The sequence below is a fragment of the Phocoena phocoena genome, chromosome 6 (assembly GCF_963924675.1).
Source record: "Phocoena phocoena chromosome 6, mPhoPho1.1, whole genome shotgun sequence".
In the NCBI taxonomy this organism is placed as follows: domain Eukaryota; kingdom Metazoa; phylum Chordata; class Mammalia; order Artiodactyla; family Phocoenidae; genus Phocoena; species Phocoena phocoena.
Genome location: NC_089224.1, coordinates 67,830,323 through 67,849,095, shown reverse-complemented (window position 1 = coordinate 67,849,095; position 18,773 = coordinate 67,830,323). Strand labels below are relative to the sequence as shown.

General features: G+C 39.1%; 1 protein-coding gene across 2 annotated transcripts in view; it reads left to right on the top strand.

The window, feature by feature from the left end:
- Window positions 1–18,773, top strand: part of CEMIP2 (cell migration inducing hyaluronidase 2) — a 78,116-nt gene that overhangs the window by 46,581 nt on the left and 12,762 nt on the right. For both annotated transcript variants that reach the window (XM_065878779.1, XM_065878780.1), the window contains 7 exons: window positions 2,522–2,653; window positions 4,394–4,429; window positions 5,190–5,345; window positions 7,892–8,069; window positions 10,272–10,487; window positions 14,873–15,081; window positions 18,168–18,350. In XM_065878779.1, coding sequence (XP_065734851.1) covers window positions 2,522–2,653; window positions 4,394–4,429; window positions 5,190–5,345; window positions 7,892–8,069; window positions 10,272–10,487; window positions 14,873–15,081; window positions 18,168–18,350 — 1,110 coding nt within the window. The remainder of the gene's footprint in view (window positions 1–2,521; window positions 2,654–4,393; window positions 4,430–5,189; window positions 5,346–7,891; window positions 8,070–10,271; window positions 10,488–14,872; window positions 15,082–18,167; window positions 18,351–18,773) is intronic.

Sequence of the window (18,773 nt, the reverse complement as noted above, 5' to 3'; positions counted from 1 at the left end):
TATTCTGAATTCTTTTTCTAGAAGGTTGCATATCTCCACTTCATTTAGTTGTTTTCTGGGGTTTTATCTTGTTCCTTCATCTGTTACACAGTCCTCTGCCTTTTCATTTTGTCCCTGTTTCTGTGAGTGTGGTTTTCGTTCCACAGGCTGCAGAATTGTAGTTCTTCTTGCTTCTGCTGTCTGCCCTCTGGTGGATGAGGCTATCTAAGAGGCTTGTGCAAGTTTCCTGATGCGAGGGACTGGTGGTGGGTAGAGCTGGGTGTTGCTCTGGTGGGCACAGCTCAGTAAAACTTTAATCTGCTTGTCTGCTGATGGGTGGAGCTGGGTTCCCTCCCTGTTCGTTGTTTGGCCTGAGGCAACCCAACACTAAACCCTACCCGGACTTTGCTGGGGCTAATGGCAGACTCTGGGAGGGCTCACACCAAGGAGTACTTCCCAGAACTTTTGCTGCCAGTGTCCTTGTCCCCATGGTGAATCACAGCCACCCCCTGCCTCTGCAGGAGACCCTCCAACCCTAGCAGGTACGTCTGGTTCAGTCTCCTATGGGGTCATTGCTCCTTCCCCTGGGTCCTGATGCGCACACTACTTTGTGTGTGCCCGCCAAGAGTGGAGTCTCTGTTTCTCCCAGTCCTGTCAAAGTCCTGCTAGGCTTCAAAGTCTGATTCTCTAGGAATTCCTCCTCCCGTTGCCAGCCCTCCAGCTTGGGAAGCATGACGTGGGACTCAGAACCTTCACTCCAGTGGGTGGACTTCTGTGGTATAAGTGTACTCCAGTTTTTGAGTCAACCACCCAGCAGTTATAGGATTTGATTTTCTTGAGATTGAGCCCTTCCTGCCATCTCATTGTGGCCTCTCGTTTGTCATTGGATGTGGGGTATCTTTTTGGTGAGTTCCATTGTCTTCCTGTCATTGATTGTTCAGCAGTTAGTTGTGATTCCGTTGCTCTCGCAGGAGGGAGTGAGCGCACGTCCTTCTACTCCGCCATCTTGAACCAATCTCCCTGGTTAACAGTTTTTTTTGTTTTGTTTTGTTTTGTTTTGTTTTTTGTGGTACGCGGGCCTCCCACTGTTGTGGCCTCTCCCGTGTGGAGCACAGGCTCCGGACGTGCAGGCTCAGCGGCCATGGCTCACGGGCCCATCCACTCCACGGCATGTGGGATCTTCCTGGACCGGGGCACAAACCCGTGTCCCCTGCATCAGCAGGCGGACTCTCAACAACTGTGCCACCAGGGAAGCCCCTGGTTAACAGTTTTTGATACCAATTTTTTTTGCCTTTTCAATAAGGTCCTTGTAAATATTTTACAAGGACAAGAAAGAAAAAGTAACATTCAGTCTTTATAATTAATAAGTCAATGCAATACAATCTTTTTTTAAGTGCTGATACATTTTTCTTTATATTTTTTATTATAGTAGATTGACAATATTAGTTTCAGGTGTACAACATAGTGATTCAATATTTTTATAGATTATACTCCATTTAAAGTTATATAAAAGAATAGCTAGATTTCCCTGTGCTGTACAATATATCCTTGTTGCTTATTTATTTCATACATAGTAGTTTGTATGTCTTAATCCCATAACCTTAATGTTGCCCCCCCATCTACTCTCTCCTCACTGGTAACTAGTAGTTTGTTCTCTGTGTCTGTGAGTCTGTTTCTGTTTTGTTATATTCATTTGTTTGTTTTATTTTTTAGGTTACACTTATAAGTGATAATATAGAGTATTTGTCTTTCTCTGTCTGACTTATTTCACTAAGTAGAATACCCTTTAGGACCATCCACGTTGCAAATGGCAGAATAAGTATAATCTATTTAAAATTTAGGCTTTTTAAAGATATTGAATCCAGTTTTCTCTCTATCTAAAGCATTTCACCAGCACACAACTCAAATAATACTCTGCTTCACATATATGTATGTTGAAATATATGATTAATTTACTCAGTAAGTTTATATTAATATCATGTAGCTTGAGAATTTGTGAAAACATACTATATTTCCTGGTCTGAGGTTTTTCTGTTTATTTTTTTATTTTTTATTTTTTTGTGGTATGCGGGCCTCTCACTGTTGTGGCCTCTCCCGTTGCGGAGCACAGGCTCCGGATGCGCAGGCTCAGCGGCCATGGCTCACGGCCCGCCCCCACCCCAGACCGGGGCACGAACCCGTGTCCCCTGCATCGGCAGGCGGACTCTCAACCATTGCGCCACCAGGGAAGCCCTCTGTTTATTTTTGAAATGGTTTCAGTGTTTAGAGTGTTCTGTAATGTCCCTTTTATAATATCAATTGATTAAAAATAAACTATGAAATATGAAAGCAGTTCTCTGCAAATTTGTATTTTTTTTCAATATTTGAAATGTAAATAATTAAGTTGTGTCTTAAGGAGTTTTTTTTTAAGTTTAGTTTTGTTCAAAGTTAAATTCTGCTTTTTGACACTTAAGTTTATAGTCGTAAGTAGCTTATTTACATTGCCTTTTCATTACTCTTTTTAAAAATCCTTTTTTTTTTTTTTTTTTCTCCTAACCCCAAGGTTTCGGCCTCATCAGGATGCAGACCCTGAAAAGCCACGTGTTGCTGCTTTAATTGACAGGCTCATTGCTTTTAAAAATAATGATAACGGAGCTTGGGTCAGAGGAGGAGACATTGTCGTTCAGAATTCAGCGTGGGTATTGTCTATGAAATTATTATCTGATGACACTGATGTATTTATTTTTTAAGGCTTTTTTAAAAACCCAGTAGACTGAAAGTACAGTGGAGTTTCTGGAATCATAGTATCATTACTAATAGAAAAGCTCTGAGGAAATATGCCAGCATTAACTGACTGCAAATGTTTGGAATTGTCTCATTCTGCTGCTTATATTGGAACTGAACTTGTCTGGTGACATGAGAGCTTTTTGATGAGATTAAACAGAAACTGGGACTTTAACTTTATGTAACAAACATGGTCTATGTCAGAGAGCTAAATAAAGATTTTGAAACTACCTGCATTTTTTTCCTTCCTTTTGGAAACTCAGTTTCCTGATGCTCTTCCACTGCCATTCAAAACAAAAGTTTTGAATTCTCCCTTAATAAGTCTGTTGACTTATGTCTTAACATGACTTGAGGCAGTAAGCATCTCACTTCTTTTCCATTTGTATAATTTTAGGAGACGTCTGATGTATGTTGAGGTAAGATTTGGTGTTCAGGAGTCTAGAAAAATGTTTTTTTCTGGCTGGTACTGACATTAGCTGCTTGGCATTTTACCATCATCTCTGACTTGTATCATTGCAAAAAAAATGGATATTGTATAAAATCTGTAGAAATAGCTTGGGTATTAATGTTGAAAAGTTTTTTTTTTTTTTTTTTTTTTTTGCGGTACGCCGACCTCTCACTATTGTGGCCTCTCCCACTGCGGAGCACAGGCTCCGGACGCGCAGGCTCAGTGGCCATGGCTCACGGGCCCAGCCGCTCTGCGGCATGTGGGATCTTCCTGGACTGGGGCATGAACCCGTGTCCCCTGCATCGGCAGGCGGACTCTCAACCACTCTGCCACCAGGGAAGTCCTGTTGAAAAGTTTTGAAGAGAATACCATGATCTGATTGTTAAAAATTAGTCGTTCCTTGGTATCCGTGGGGGATTGGTTCCAGGACTCCCCATGGGTACCAAAATCTTGATGCTCAAGTTCCTTATGTAAAATGGCATAGTATTTGCATATAACCTACACACATCTTCCTGTATACTTTAAATCATCTCTATTACTTATTATATCCAAGACAATGTAAATGCTATCTAAATAGTTGTAAATGCAATGTAAATGCTATGTAAATAGTTGCCAGCACTGGACAAATGTAAGTTTTGCTTTTTGGAATTTTCCAGAATTTTTTGTTTAATATTTCTGATCCACAGTTGGTTGAATCTGTGGGTGCAGAACCCACAGATATAGGGGCCAAGTATAATGATAAAAATTATAATTATAGCTAACACTTACCTGCTGCTTACTCTGTGCCAGACATTGTTCTAAATAGTTGACACTAATTAGCATTTTAATGCTTTCAAGTATACTCTGAGGAAGCTTATATTATTATTTCAACCTTTAGGTGAGAAAACTGAGGGGCAAACAGGTTGAATAACTTGCCCAAGGTCACACAGCCAGTAATAGGTAAAGCTGAGATTGGAACCAGGTGGCTTCACTGTGGAGCCTATGCTTTTCATTATTGGAAAGTGAAATTTTGGTGTAGTCTTGGACAGTAAACATTACTGGAACTTCCTGGATTTTATGACAATTAAATATTTTGAGAGAATTACCTCTTCTTATATGATGTGATAAATTAAATATATAAATTAAATAAATTAAATAAAATAAATAAATAAAATAAATTAAAATATAAATTAAAATGTTCCCTCATTCTCTTTTTTCTTATAGATTTGCAGATAATGGAATAGGACTGACCTTTGCCAGGTTTGTAATTACTTTAAAAAATACTTACCTGATTATTTTAAAGCTGTAAGGTAGAATAACCTTGATATATATTTTTTGATAACACAGGAATGTTATATTATTTATTAACATTAAAAAAATTAGCACTCACTTCCTGATGCCACTTGAGGGCCAAAAATACATTTTTATTGATTAATTGAATTTATACCAAAGTAGGAGATGAATCTAGCTGGAATTACACAGAAGGGTAGGCCCACCATATTTTTTGCTTAAAAGAAAACACTTGATCTTTAGATTAAAGATCTTAAAAAGTAGGGGAATAAAGAGGAAGGGAGTAAAAGTTGGGAGCAGATTAAATATTTTCTTTCTTAGAAGTTGGTCTAATTTCACAGTGGTCTTTAAGAACTAAACTTTTTATGTTATATATTTTTCTCCAGATAACAGTTATTCTCATTGCCATCTTAAACATGCTTGTCCTCTAATTATTGTCCAGGGCAAGTTTATTCTCCTCATTTGCAGTATTGTTGCTTGGTACTGAAATAATTAGTTGTTCTGTAAATTAAATCTCATTTGTTTAAATCTAATTTGCCAAGCACATATTAATTTATAAGAGGTATGTTCAATTTTGAGGCACCTTTTGATGACTCACTAATACGTATCAGAAAAAGCTACTGGCTACCTTGACAATTTTTAGGTTTTTAAAGTTATAGCTTGCCTTCATTTGAGGGTCAATTTAAATTTCCTAGAGATGTGTGGTTAATGATTATTCTCATTTTAACAGTGACGGAAGCTTCCCAAGTGATGAAGGTTCCAGCCAAGAGGTATCTGAATCTCTCTTTATTGGGGAGAGCAGGAATTACGGATTTCAGGGTGGTCAGAACAAGTATGTAGGCACTGGAGGAATAGACCAGAAGCCTCGGACGTTACCCAGGAACAGGTAAGCATTGCTTTATCAGAGGAGTGTTAAATTTAAACAATAAATGAAAACCTAACCCCCTTACAAAAGTTTCTGTAATAATCCTGTATCGATTGGTTCCCACTGTGACACTTTTCCGACCTTATTATTATTAAAACTATTATTCTTGTTGTTATTATTGCTATTACTATTGTGTGTATTATCCTCTGGAATTCTGGAGCGTTAACTATTAAACACTTTATAGATTTCATTATCAATTTTATAATGAAGGAACCTATCTTGTTTATCCTTCCTGTATAAGGCCTTATATAAGCTGGTAATCTTTTTTTTTTTCTTTCTTGAGAGAACTGCCAAACCATAAACTATGGACATTGAGTCAGTTTTCCCTCAATATGTGATGCTAGTTTTCAGAAATAGCCCCTGGAAAAAGGAAACTACCTATTGAAAAGAGTCCTAGAAAATGAGGTGATAGATGCCAAAGCTGACTCAAAACCTAACCACAGGTGTATAATTAACAGTGTTTCAGATGTTGAAAGGGTATGGGGGTAGACTTTTGGCATGTTTTCTTCCAAAATAATCACAGTCATTAAAATAGTACTTAGTACTAGAAAGATTCTTCAGAACTTTTAGGGAACTATTACCTAATTAATCTGTACCTCAGTTCTGAGACACAGTTTGGAGTTGTCATTTTACTCGCAGGAAAACCAGGTAGAGAAAAACTAGTGTTCTAAAGGCCTTACATTGGAGCTAATGTCAGAACTTATCAAACATCAATTCCCTTAAAGCTATACCCTGTGTCTGGATATTGGGCTAGGACAGGTCAGGGGGATGGGGCAAACATAGTTGGCTTTGGGGGACGGGTAATGAATGTTGGCCGAAGGGCTTAACTAGCTTCTGGCAAAGGGCAGTCTATGCTTGGCTCCTCTTGCCTGTGTTTGTTGTTGGGAAATATTGAACGTCTTTACTATATGCTATGCTATGTGTAGAACTCCTGTTAGACTGTGGAAGCCACTGGGACAGGAACTTCATGGATTTTTAATGGCAAACATTTATTAAATGCTTATGATGTATCAGGCCCTGTTCTAAAATACTTTATTATTCAGTTAATCCTTGCAAAGCCCAGTGAGGTAGGTGCTGTCATCATCCTGCTTTATAAGTGAGTAACTTACTAAAAATAGCTAAGGTGGGACTCGAACCCTGTTAGTTTGGCTTCAGTGCTCTGCTCTTTACAATTAGGCTAAAGCTGCCTCTTCTAATATGTAAATTAAAGAAAAAAGGCTGTATTAGTTGGGTATGGGCTGCAGTAAAAATGGTGGCCAATTCAATTCCATTATTTTTATTTTACACTGGCCTTTAGTTTTATTTCAAAATGCTATTGCTTCTTTGCCAAGGAGGAATTTTCGAAATGAAGATTCCTAGTTGGTCACTGGATCCAGTTTTTATTTTACTGTATCTTTACAACCTTTTCTATGGCAGAGGACCGTTTTGTGATGTATCCTTGGAAAAACATCAGGAGGCATAGATTTTTTTTTTTTTACATCTTTATTGGAGTATTATTGCTTTACAATGTTGTGTTAGTTTCTGCTTTATAACAAAGTGAATCAGTTATACATATACATATGTCCCCATATCTCTTCCCTCGTGCATCTCCCTCCCTCCCACCCTCCCTATCCCACCCCTCTAGGTGGTCACAGAGCATCGAGCTGATCTCCCTGTGCTTTGCGGCTGCTTCCCACTAGCTATCTATCTTACGTTTGGTAGCGTATATATGTCTAGAGGCATAGATTTTTAAGTAGGCTATTTGATTTGCTTGCTAGCATCTATGTTTTTATTGTAAAACACCACCAAGCTGTAAACTAATTAGTTGCTATAGAAGTCCTCTGCAATGCCAGTAAGAGCGTAATAGGGGAAAAACCTAAGGGATCCAGAATATTATGGGTTTTGTACGTTAATTACGGTTAATAATATATGATTAGTAGGTTAAGGAGTTGTGTTGGAACAGAAAGGAGTAAAATGAATAAAACGAATTTCTCAATCTAGCCATCCCCTTTGACATAGTAAACCTTGCAGACTTACACTTTTGTACTTTTAAGCATATCATTTCTCCTTCCTACTATCATTTAGTGGCTTGAAAGGAGATTCTCTCTGTTTAAGCACAGATTTGTCTTTTGTTCTCATGCTAGAGATTTTGGGACTAAAGCTAAAGTGTATGAGTTATCAAAGAAAAGATCTTAACTGAGTTGATTCAAGGAAGCCAAGTCACCTTTTCAGACAAGCCTCCATTCTATCCAAAATAGCATCTCTCTTCTACCCAGTCTATTGTATTACCATGTCTTTACTTTCTTCAAGCACTTATTATCTGAAATTGTCCATTGTTTTTCTGTTTGCCTTTCTCACTGCAGTGTAGGTTTCATTTGATTGGAGCTCTTGCTTGGTTACCACTGTATCCTAGAATTGTGCTTGGTGTATATGGGATATTCAACAGTATTTATAAAACAAGTACGCAAGTGAAGTGCTGTTAAAGGGACGGGCCCATATGCATTAAACAAAATCTTGTATCTCAACAGGACATTCCCAATTAGAGGCTTTCAGATCTATGATGGGCCCATTCATGTCACCAGGTGCACTTTCAAACAATATGTGCCAACTCCAGATAGGCATACCAGTGCTATTGGCTTCCTCATGAAGAATTCTTGGCAGATAACCCCCAGGAATAACATCTCCCTTGTGAAGTTTGGTCCACATGTAAGTATGTTCTCATGGTTCCTACACAGTGAGTATGGTGGGTAGAAGAGGGATGGCACATTTCCAAAGACGAAAACACAAACGAAGGGTTCGCACTGAGTTTTTACGATTGGGAGGAGAAATCTATGCAAGAGCAACTCCTAATTCCAGGTACTCTGTCCTGCTGAGTTCAAGGTGAGAACAGAAGTCCCATGTGACCTGGGGTATTTCTGATATTCTGGTGATATCTTCAAAAGGAAAATGACTTAAAGTGATGACACGGGGATGGGAATTGTAGAATTTCATAGGAACAAGAGGACATATAATTTGTAGAAATTCAGTATAATAATCCATGAAGAGATTTGGGTTTTACCTGGTATTTTACTTTTCTGGGGTCTATTCTTCTGGGGAACTAGAGGATAAAAGATTGGGAAAGAAGAGGAATAGTGAGGTGATATGAAACAAATGAGGTTATTTCTTATATGAACTATTGGAAGGGTTTTATGAAGATTGCAAAGAAGACTTAGAGATAATTGTTTACAATGCCGTAGGCCACAGGAATAGTTTTCTTAGTAGTTTCGTCAGTACCCTCTTTACCATTAAAACACAGGACAATCTGATTATATACTCCCAGCCTCACCCCATCTTTCCACTTCTAAGATGACAGTGGTGTAGAGATTGAGCCTCAGACCGTATTGCTTTCTGCTCCCACAGACACAGCCACAGTTGGAAAGTGGCTCGTAGTTCTCTCATTCACGTCCACAGGCAAACTCTGTGGTTGCCCAGTTTAAAGAGAACTTAAGATAGTTTACCAAAGTCTATATGTGGTTTTCATGAATAGCTGAGGCATGGAACAGAGGCACACGTGCAAGCTGGGTTGTCAGCTTGGTTGACTGGTTCTCTTCTAGGCCACATAACTCCAGGGGAAGAGGAAGAGCTACACTGTGGATAGGGTCCCACGTAAATAAATAGGGTGGTTCTTGGATTACCTCTCCAGTGTAGAGGTTAGATGTTCGCTTACTGCCCACGTGGCTCTCCCCATGCACAGAGTTTGGTGATCACTGACATGGTCATACTGAAAAAAAAAGTTTTTAGATGTTTCGTTTGTTGCAGAGTTCTAGAGTTCTAACAGCCTAAGAGAATCCATGCTGTTTTAGTGTTTCAGTGTTTCATCAGCCTAGAATTCTCTAACGTGGCAATGCTCTGAAACCATTCATAAAGGGAATGGTCTGTCATATTTGTTATTCCTAAAAAGGTGGACAGTATGCCCTAGACTTCTTTTAGATTTAACCATAGGAGGTATAAGGAAAAAGAGAAAAGAGCCTAGAACTAAGAATTTAGAGCCACTTGTCCCACACATCACTGATTTTCCATTGAGCAGCTTATCATTTAGATGTTCAGCTGATTTTAAGACTTCCCAATAAAAGCGTTATAGAGGTGTATCTGCATGGCTTGAATAACATTAGTAACTTACCACTAATAAGAAGCAGCTAAAGATTATAAAGCATGTAACCTGCAGCCTGCTTTGCAGCTGTGTACTATGTGTTCGATAAGGGCATTGAATTAACATTACCCGACATGAAAATTACTGAGCTGGACTTGGTCTACGTTGAGGGAGAGAGAAGATAACACACTTTTCAACAAGTTGTAGTGAGTCGTGCAGCCATACCAAGGCAACACTTAGATTGTGTTTTAGTTTGGAACTGTACTTACTTTTTGGTGGGAGGAGTCATTAACAAGTTAACTAAAGCATTTGGAGTGAAATAAAATGATTAGCTCAGGAGATAGAACTTATAATAGATTTTTATTTAATTGAGGTATGGTTTGCATACAGGGAAACGCAGAGATCTTAAGTATAAAGTTTATAAGTTTTAACAAATACATATGACTGCATAGTTCCCCTTCCCACAACTATTCTAGTTTCTCTTACCATGGATTAGTTTTATCTGGGGAATAGGTAATAGTTTTTAAGTTAAAAAAAGGGAAAACACCAAAGATGAAATTGAACGCTTGCTGCTTGAACTCTACAAGGCTTTGGGAAATTTTTTTCCCCGTGCATGTCATAATTAATCAAAAATGTTAGTTGACAATTATGCTGTGACTCAGAACTGCTTTAACCTTAAAGTAATTGTAATGGATATGAAGTTGGGTCCTTGCAGGGAATGCTGGCTAACATGGCAGGAGCCCTCATTTTATGATGTCCCTGTTTTTCATTGTTTTCAGGTGTCTCTCAATGTCTTCTTTGGAAAGCCTGGTCCCTGGTTTGAAGATTGTGAGCTAGATGGTGATAAGAACTCCATATTCCATGACATTGATGGCTCTGTGACAGGATACAAGGATGTTTACGTGGGAAGAATTGACAACTACCTGATCCGCCATCCAAGCTGTGTAAATGTTACCAAATGGAATGCAGTGGTGTGCAGTGGGAACTATGCCCAGGTAGGCCAGAACACATCGTGAGGCCTGATTCCTTACCAGCTCCTGACAGCACTGCTTCTGTGAGGAGTACTCTTCAGCTCTTCGGGATGATTGATACTTTCCAAAGCATGGGTTTTTTGGGCGGTTCTTTAGGGAAAATAAAAGAAAAAAATTCATTAGGAATCATAGACTCACAGAATTTTATTTAAAGTTCCCCCACTCCAAACCAATTTAAAAGTGAAAAAGTAAGCCCAAGAGAAGTAAGATAACTTGCTCTTGGTTAAATATGGTTGTATTGTAGTTGGGGTGAGAACCCATATGTCCTGAGTTCCTAGGCCAGGTTTTTTTGCTGTGCTACAGCTGTGTCCCCTGAGAGGGTGTTTCACTCTTTGCTTTCAGGGTTATTATCTCTATTTTATCTCTAAATTAGGGACTCTGACTTGTGAGGCAGAATATCAGTAGATCACACGGAAAGTGAGATGTTCTCAGAAACAGAGCTAGGAATTGGAATGAGTGGATAAGGAAGGAATCCAAGGAAATTCTGCAAATTATATTATGATATAATGTCTATGAAAATATGAAGGGGATGATATAGATTGGGAAACACTTCTTTGAAAACATTAAGCTAGTGTACAGTTTATTAACTGGATGCCCAGTATAAGAGGATGGAATGACTAGGGAGGTAGTATGTTAAGAGCACAGATGGGGCTTCCCTGGTGGCGCAGTGGTTAAGAATCCGCCTGCCAATGCAGGGGACACAGGTTCAAGCCCTGGTCTGGGAAGATCCCACATGCCGCGGAGCAACTAAGTCCGTGAGCTACAACTACTGAGCCTGCGCTCTAGAGCCCGCACGCCACAACTACTGAGGCCCACATGCTTAGAGCAGCTCGTGCTCCGCAACAAGAGAGGCCACTGCAATGAGAAGCCCGTGCACCACAACGGAGAGTGGCCCCCGCTCGCCGCAACTAGAGAAAGCCCGTGTGCAGCAACGAAGACCCAACACAGCCAAAAATAAAGAGCACAGATGCCAGAACCAGATTGCATGGGTTTGAATTCTGGCTTTGTTATTTCCTTTAATATGAGGTGGGTCAGTTAATTAATTGCTCTGTGCCTCTGCTCAGTGAGGATAATATTAGATCCTCTCGTACATGGCTGTTGTGAGGAGAGAATGCACGAGTATTGCTGAAGCATTTCACCCGTGGCCTAGCACATAGTGAAGTGCTTGCTGCAATTAGTATTATTTGAAGAGCAGGGCTCTAAGTTGCAAAGATGATTTTAATAGTGGTATTTGATGGATGACAGATTGCAGAATGGAGGTACCAGTTGCCCAGAATTTTGAAGAGAGCAGAATTTTATTTCCATATTTTAGAGAATTACATGGTCATATTTAATAATAGATGTTAAGAGAGAGAAAAGAATAGAGGGGGGCTTCCCTGGTGTCGCAGTGGTTGAGAGTCTGCCTGCCGATGCAGGGGACACGGGTTTGTGTCCTGGTCCGGGAAGATCCCACATGCCGCAGAGCGGCTGGGCCCGTGAGCCATGACCGCTGAGCCTGTGCGTCCGGAGCCTGTGCTCCGCACGGTAGAGGCCACAACAGTGAGAGGCCCGCATACCGCAAAAAAAAAAAAAAAAAAAAGAATAGAGAAAAAGGATAATTGGAGCATGGAGAGGAGAATTAGAGGAAGAGCAAAGTATCTTCCAAGGCAGACTGGGCTCTGATAGCCTGAAAGGTAGGAAAGAAGCCTCCCTTGTTAATGTGCTGCTGAGTGCTCTTATTTGCAGGGTGGGTTCTTCCTGGGGAAGTACCAGTTCTGTGACGGAGCCCCTCCACTGAGCTCTGGCTACTTTGCCCATCAAGGGTGTGTTTGTGGCTCCTGCTTTTCAACTTCTTGAGCCCCCTGAGTTTTATGTGGTTTCTACCATCTAAGCTTTCTATAGTGGGAGCTTCTTGGAGCAGAATTCTTTATTACTCTTCAGACTTTGAATCATGACTGTTAAAGAATGCTATGATTCTTAAATTTAAAAAAAAAACCTTAAAAAGATTCTCATTTATAGACAAGACAAAGGGCTTAAGAGGGGTAAAGATTAGAGAGCCTTTTCTGGTTTATTTTAATGGCGTATTAGCTTCTTTGTTGTGGGATTTCTCATCCCCATGGGAGCGAGAGGAGTCATACTTGCCTAAGTTCTGGGAAGGACAAGGAAAGGATGGAGAAATAATTATAGTAAAATAAAGAAGAAGAGAATGTGGTTGGAAATGTGATTTCTTCTTCCATTCGTTTTATTCTTAACCAGAATTGCCCTCTAAAATTAAGTTGACTCATTAATGCCTAAGAAGATATAGTAATTCTAGAATTAAAACAAAGATAAAAAAGCTTTTAATTCTTTAGTAGCTACAGTTTTAGTTAAATTGCTAGCCATGTGTATTCAAAGGTACATGTATCTGTCTTAAAGTGGTATGTGCTCACTCATGAAAACTTTATATTTTATTATAAATGTCTCTGTATAGTCTTTGGATTTTCTAAGGTATTTGAGAATGTGAACCTGATAACTTCTAACTTAAAAAGCAAAGTAGTAATTCTATTTTTATTTGAAGGTGAAGAAAGAAAAAAGTATCTAATACTGCCCAGGCGGCTCTGGGAATGGTAGGACAGAAATTTTCTCCTGAGAATTTGGAATTTGGGCTGGGAGCCCAGATATGTAGCCATTTGTTATTTCTTGGATGATGTATAATACTGTATTTTTTTAACAAAAGGTAGAAGCAACTGGATCTCAAGATAGAATAATCATTCTTTAGCTATTTGTAAATATATTTTAATGGGATGTCTGCTCTTTGCTGACCCAAGGGTAGAGGTGCTCAGGGAGAAAGGTGGTAACATAAGGAGAATGTGCCACCTCAAATCCTTCTTGGATTTGGAAGAAGGCAGGATATTTTGGTGCGGGGGTGTATTCTATTATATTTTAACCTATTATATAATGAAATACAGATCAAATATAAACATTTAAATAAAGAATAAATAAATATAATATATTAAGCATATATATTTACTTTTTTTGTGTGTGTGTGGCACACGGGCCTCCCACTGCTGTGGCCTCTCCCATTGAGGAGCACAGGCTCCGGGCATGCAGGCTCAGCGGCCATGGCTCACGGGCCCAGCCGCTCCACGGCATGTGGGATCTTCCCGAACGGGGGCACGATCCCGCGTCCCCTGCATCGGCAGGCGGACTCTCAACCACTGCGCCACCAGGGAAGTCCCAAGCATATATATTTAAATGTAGTCCCAAAATATATATTTCCTGGGCTTCCCTGGTGGCGCAGGGGTTGAGAGTCCGCCTGCCGATGTAGGGGACACGGGTTCGTGCCCCGGTCCAGGAAGATCCCACGTGCCACGGAGCAGCTAGGCCCGTGAGCCATGGCCGCTGAGCCTGCATGTCCGGAGCCTGTGCTCTGCAATGGGAGAGGCCACAACAGTGAGAGGCCCACGTACCGCAAAATAAATAAATAAATAAGTAAATTCCTATCTCTATTTTAATCTTTAAGTGGTGTCAGTAGAGAAGAGTACTATAGTCAAACATGAATGAGAGTTAAGAAGACTTTCTGGCTCAAAGAATTTATAATTGAGGAATCAATGTGGATAAAACTGCAGAAATCAGAGAAACAGAAAACATAGAGAAGTAGTGTGGATTAAATGCAACATTCTGCAAATGTTTTAATACTTCTGGGGAATTCTGTTACAGGATACTGATTTGTTTTAGGAAATTGTTCTGAGGTTTGTTCTTTGGAGGATGCATTTGGGGAAGATTTTGTTTTGGCACAGTATGGGGCTCAAATGCCACTGGAATAAATTCAGGGCTTTCAAATCTGCCTCAGTTTAATATGTTTTTCCAGTTTTTGCAGAACACTTTATAACTTTTTTTTTTTTTTAATGGGTGGAAAATGACTTCTTGGGCTGATGTAGGTCATGGAAAATTGAAAGCCAAAGCTCTGAGATATTTTAAATTTCCATCTCTTATTTCAGAGGAAAGTCTTTCAGATTTGACTAGAGGGTATCAGTTTTCACATTAATGTACTAATTTTTTGTATGTGTGTACTTCAGATTGAGGGATTTCTTTGACAGGCTATGTAAACCCACAAAGGTTTTATATTCTAACGAATAAGCTGGCCTGTTGTGGAAGGGATGATGAAGATCTTGGCTACCAGAACACATGGTCTGTTTTTACTATTTCAGCTTAAGCAGGCTTCATTGTAAGTGGAGCTTAGGATGAAGTTGGCTACTACTCAGTCAGTCTGGCACGGATCATAGAATCTCTCTTTGAAAGTAGAGACGTTTGACTTTGTGCTAGATATGTTTTCTTTAGCTATTTAAATTTTCATTCTCTTCCCTTTAATCCTTAATTTCGTTTTGAAGGTCTATGTGCAGACATGGAGCACTCAGAATCTGACTATGACCATCACACGAGATGAGTATCCAGCCTACCCTATGGTGCTCCGGGGAATTAACCAGAAGGCAACCTTTCCACAGTACCAGCCTGTGATCATGCTGGAGAAGGGCTACACCATCCATTGGAATGGGCCAGCACCGAAGACTGCTTTTCTATACCTCATAAACTTCAACAAGTATGCTTCTATTACTGTTATTTCAAATAGTTGGGCAATTAATAATTTAGTGGACAAAAAAAATAACGTATCTCCTTTGTAGCAAGTAAAGAACTTCAACTTTATGTACTTTGTTCCTCCTGTGGGGAGGCTATATATGTTATATTGATGGAATTAAGAGATTGTATAAATTGAATTCTGTCCTATTAAAAACATGTCTTTTTCTCTATGGTCAAGGAGTTGTGGGCAGAAAGCCATTTAACGGTAGGTTTTAATACCGTCTGCTGAATACTTTAATTCTCTGTAGCTGGGATGGGAATAAATTTTATCTGGTGTTCCAACTGAGCACTCGGTTACCTAGAAAGTAAAAAGATTTTTGAGGCCAAGTTTAGACTTGACAGAAGAGAGTAGTATGACTGATTATTCATGTCAGCAATGGGCAAGAAGTGGAAGAACTGTGGCATGGGTAATGCCAGGTATTTGCCATCCCTGCCAGAATGTGAAAGCACCTTTCTATCCCTTCTTGATTTCTCAGTTGTCTGCTCTAATAATATTACTTTCAATCAAGGGCTCTATTTTTACATTAATTTATTTAAGCGTTTACTGTTTGCCAGTTGATATAAAGATGACTGAGAGAAGTACTTGCCCTTCAGGAGCTCACAGTATACAGGTAGAACAAAATTTAAGTAAATAAACCAGTACTATTGTTTAAAGGACAAAAGATAAGAGCAACTATTCTGCCTAAGGGAGTTGGGCCAGGCTGCACTGAGAAGTGATAGCAAGTGATCAGTTTTGTTACAAAAGCAGCAGAGTTGGGAAAGGGCTAGTTCTGCTCAGGGACTGATAGATTGAGTGTGATGGGAGCGTAGGTGGGGGAAGTTACAGAAGATGAGACTAGAAACAAGAGCTGGGACTATCTAGACGTGTGATGGTTAACCCATGGGACTCCATGAAACTGCTCAGATATGTACCTGAAAAATTGGTTTGTTCACCTGACTGGTCATAAAGGCTGACTCGTCAGAACTCTCTTAAAATACCCAATTGGAATGAACAGAGATGGACATAGAACATGTAGGAATTCCCCTCCAAGGATGGCTGAACATCATGGTAGATGCTCTTATTCTGAGATGATAGGCCTCTGGCACATGCTCTAAACTGAACCATTGCTATTTTCCTGTAACACTGGCTGCTGCTTCTCTATGCCCTTGCTGGACAGTTGCACCTTCACTTACTGAGTCAACCAAGCCAAAAAAATCTCAGGACTCATCCTTTCCTCTTTCTTTTCTCTCATTTCTCCATCTTATCAATGGCCAAGCCCTGTTGATCCTATCTGCTTAATGTTTTCAAATCTCTCCACTTCTTTCCACCGTCACTGCTTGTGACTGAGTTTAGGTCATTAGCCTCTCTTGCCTGGATCCCTGCAGCAGCCTCCTATTCGGTCTCCCCACCTCCCTTCACCTTCAATCCTTGGTCCACATTGTGTCCAGGGTGCGGGTTCTAAAAGCCAATCTGATATTGTCACCCCCATCAGTGAGCTGCCTAGAAGTCAATGAAGGAACAAACGATTGTCAGAGAGGGTGGAGGAGATATGTGAAAGAGTGATCCTCAATACAAAAAGTTATATCTGGCAGGTTATGAATCTGAGGTGAGGTATTATAATCAAATGTTATGCAGGGTTCTGCACATACAAGGCATAACTTTTGAATAAATACTAAGAAAGTAAAAAGATTTTAAAGTGAAAAAAAGGATAAGCTCAGAAGTTTCAAAACTCTATATGGGCTTGAAATTCAGTCCAACTTTCCTTGTTTAATTATCTAAAAGTTTGTAAAAGTTACATCATGGGCAGAGGCAAGAGGAGGAGATGGATAATTTTTTTTTCCAAATTTAATATAATTATAGAGAGGTCATGGATTTTGTCATAGTGGCACTTTTGAAAATAACAGTTTAAAAGTTATAAAAGCTGTACTTATGCATTAAACAAAATAAGGAAATATAGAAAAACATTTAAAAAATTACAATAACCTATAATTCTTCTAATCACATTGAGGCATTATAAACATTTATAGGGTTCTCGTGTCTCTCCACCCTCAAGTGTTCTCTGAGCATATAAATACGCCAAAATTTATTTAACTACTCCATTCCCCTGTGAACATTTAGATTATTTTTCTCCTGCCCCTCTCCCCCTTTTGGTATTACAAATGATACTGGATACAACATCTTTTCTTATACATTTTTGGTCTGTATTTCTAATTTCTTAGTGGGATTACTGGATGAAATCTGTGTGAACAATTTTAAGGCATTGTTACATATTGTTTTAAAACTGTTTTGAATGATTAAAAAGTTCTGGAAATGGATAGTGGTGATGGTTGTACAACCTTGTGAATGTACTTAATGTCTCTAAACTGTAAAGTGAAAAAAGGTCTAAAATGGTAAATTTTATATGTTACCACATGTATATTTTGCCACAACTTAAAGAATGCCAAAAAAAGAAATGATAAAAAAGGGGGAAATATTCTTAATGGTTTTCAAAAAGTATTAATTTTGTATCTTAGAACATTAGGTAAGAAACAACACTATGGCAATTTGGTAATATTCATCAAAGACTTTAAAAATGCATGCACCTTTATCTCTAGCAAATTTACCACTAACAATTTATCCTAATGTAATTATAAAAGATAAAAATATATTTATGAATAAAAAAATTCTTTGGAAAGATTTTACCAGTGTATGCTTCCACTATCAGGCTATTAGTGTTTCTTCCATCTTAGTATACCCATACCCAACTGTCTCAATTTTATTATCTGCTTGCAGTATCTAAGTACATTTTATCCAGCTTCTCTTCACATTCCCTGAAGTCCTGTTGAAACCAAGAATTTTTTATAAGCCATATCATTGTTGTACATATATTGAGGAGAGAAATTTGGGTAACATGTAAAAGTCGATGATTCATTAGTGTGTTAGGATTCAGGACTTGGCATTGTTAGTGGCTCCATACACAGCAGAAATTTAAGGAGGAGAAGACCATGGCTAAAATTTACATATGCTGTAATACTCAAAATGTACTGGCTCAAATGTGAATTCATGTTTTTATTGTCTCTCCTTTATAGGAATGACTGGATTCGAGTTGGGCTCTGCTATCCGTCAAACACAAGTTTTCAGGTTACCTTTGGCTTTCTACAGCGGCATAATGGCTCATTATCCAAAATGGAAGAGTATGAGCCCTTGCATTCGCTGGAGGAATTGCAGAGGAAACAGTCTGAGAGGAAATTCTACTTTGACTCCAGCACGGGGTAATTCGGGGCAACCAGTGAATGAGAATTATTGCTGGTTTTTTTTTTTTTTTTTTATTGCTGTTTTTCTTTAGTGGTGAAATTACTAGTTCTTCAGTGTAACTAAGAATAGATTGTGATGTGATGGCTGCTTAGAAAAGCAGCTGATGTGGGTAATTCTCTGCTCATCACCATTAGAGGTTTAGAAGAGAACTAGAATGACTCGTAATTACAGTTGGCAGTAGGAATCGAGTGAGATGTTTGCTGTTTACCTATTAAGGCGATTTAGAAAGAGAAATTATCCTTGTCAATAAAGAACCAGTAGGCCCAATTGAAAATTAAAGTAGTGTTTTCCATAACGACTCTAAAGATGATTATTTCCATGTGATATAGTTCACATTTTAGTGAAAGCTCATTTTTCTCTTCCTTTAAGACTATCTCTCA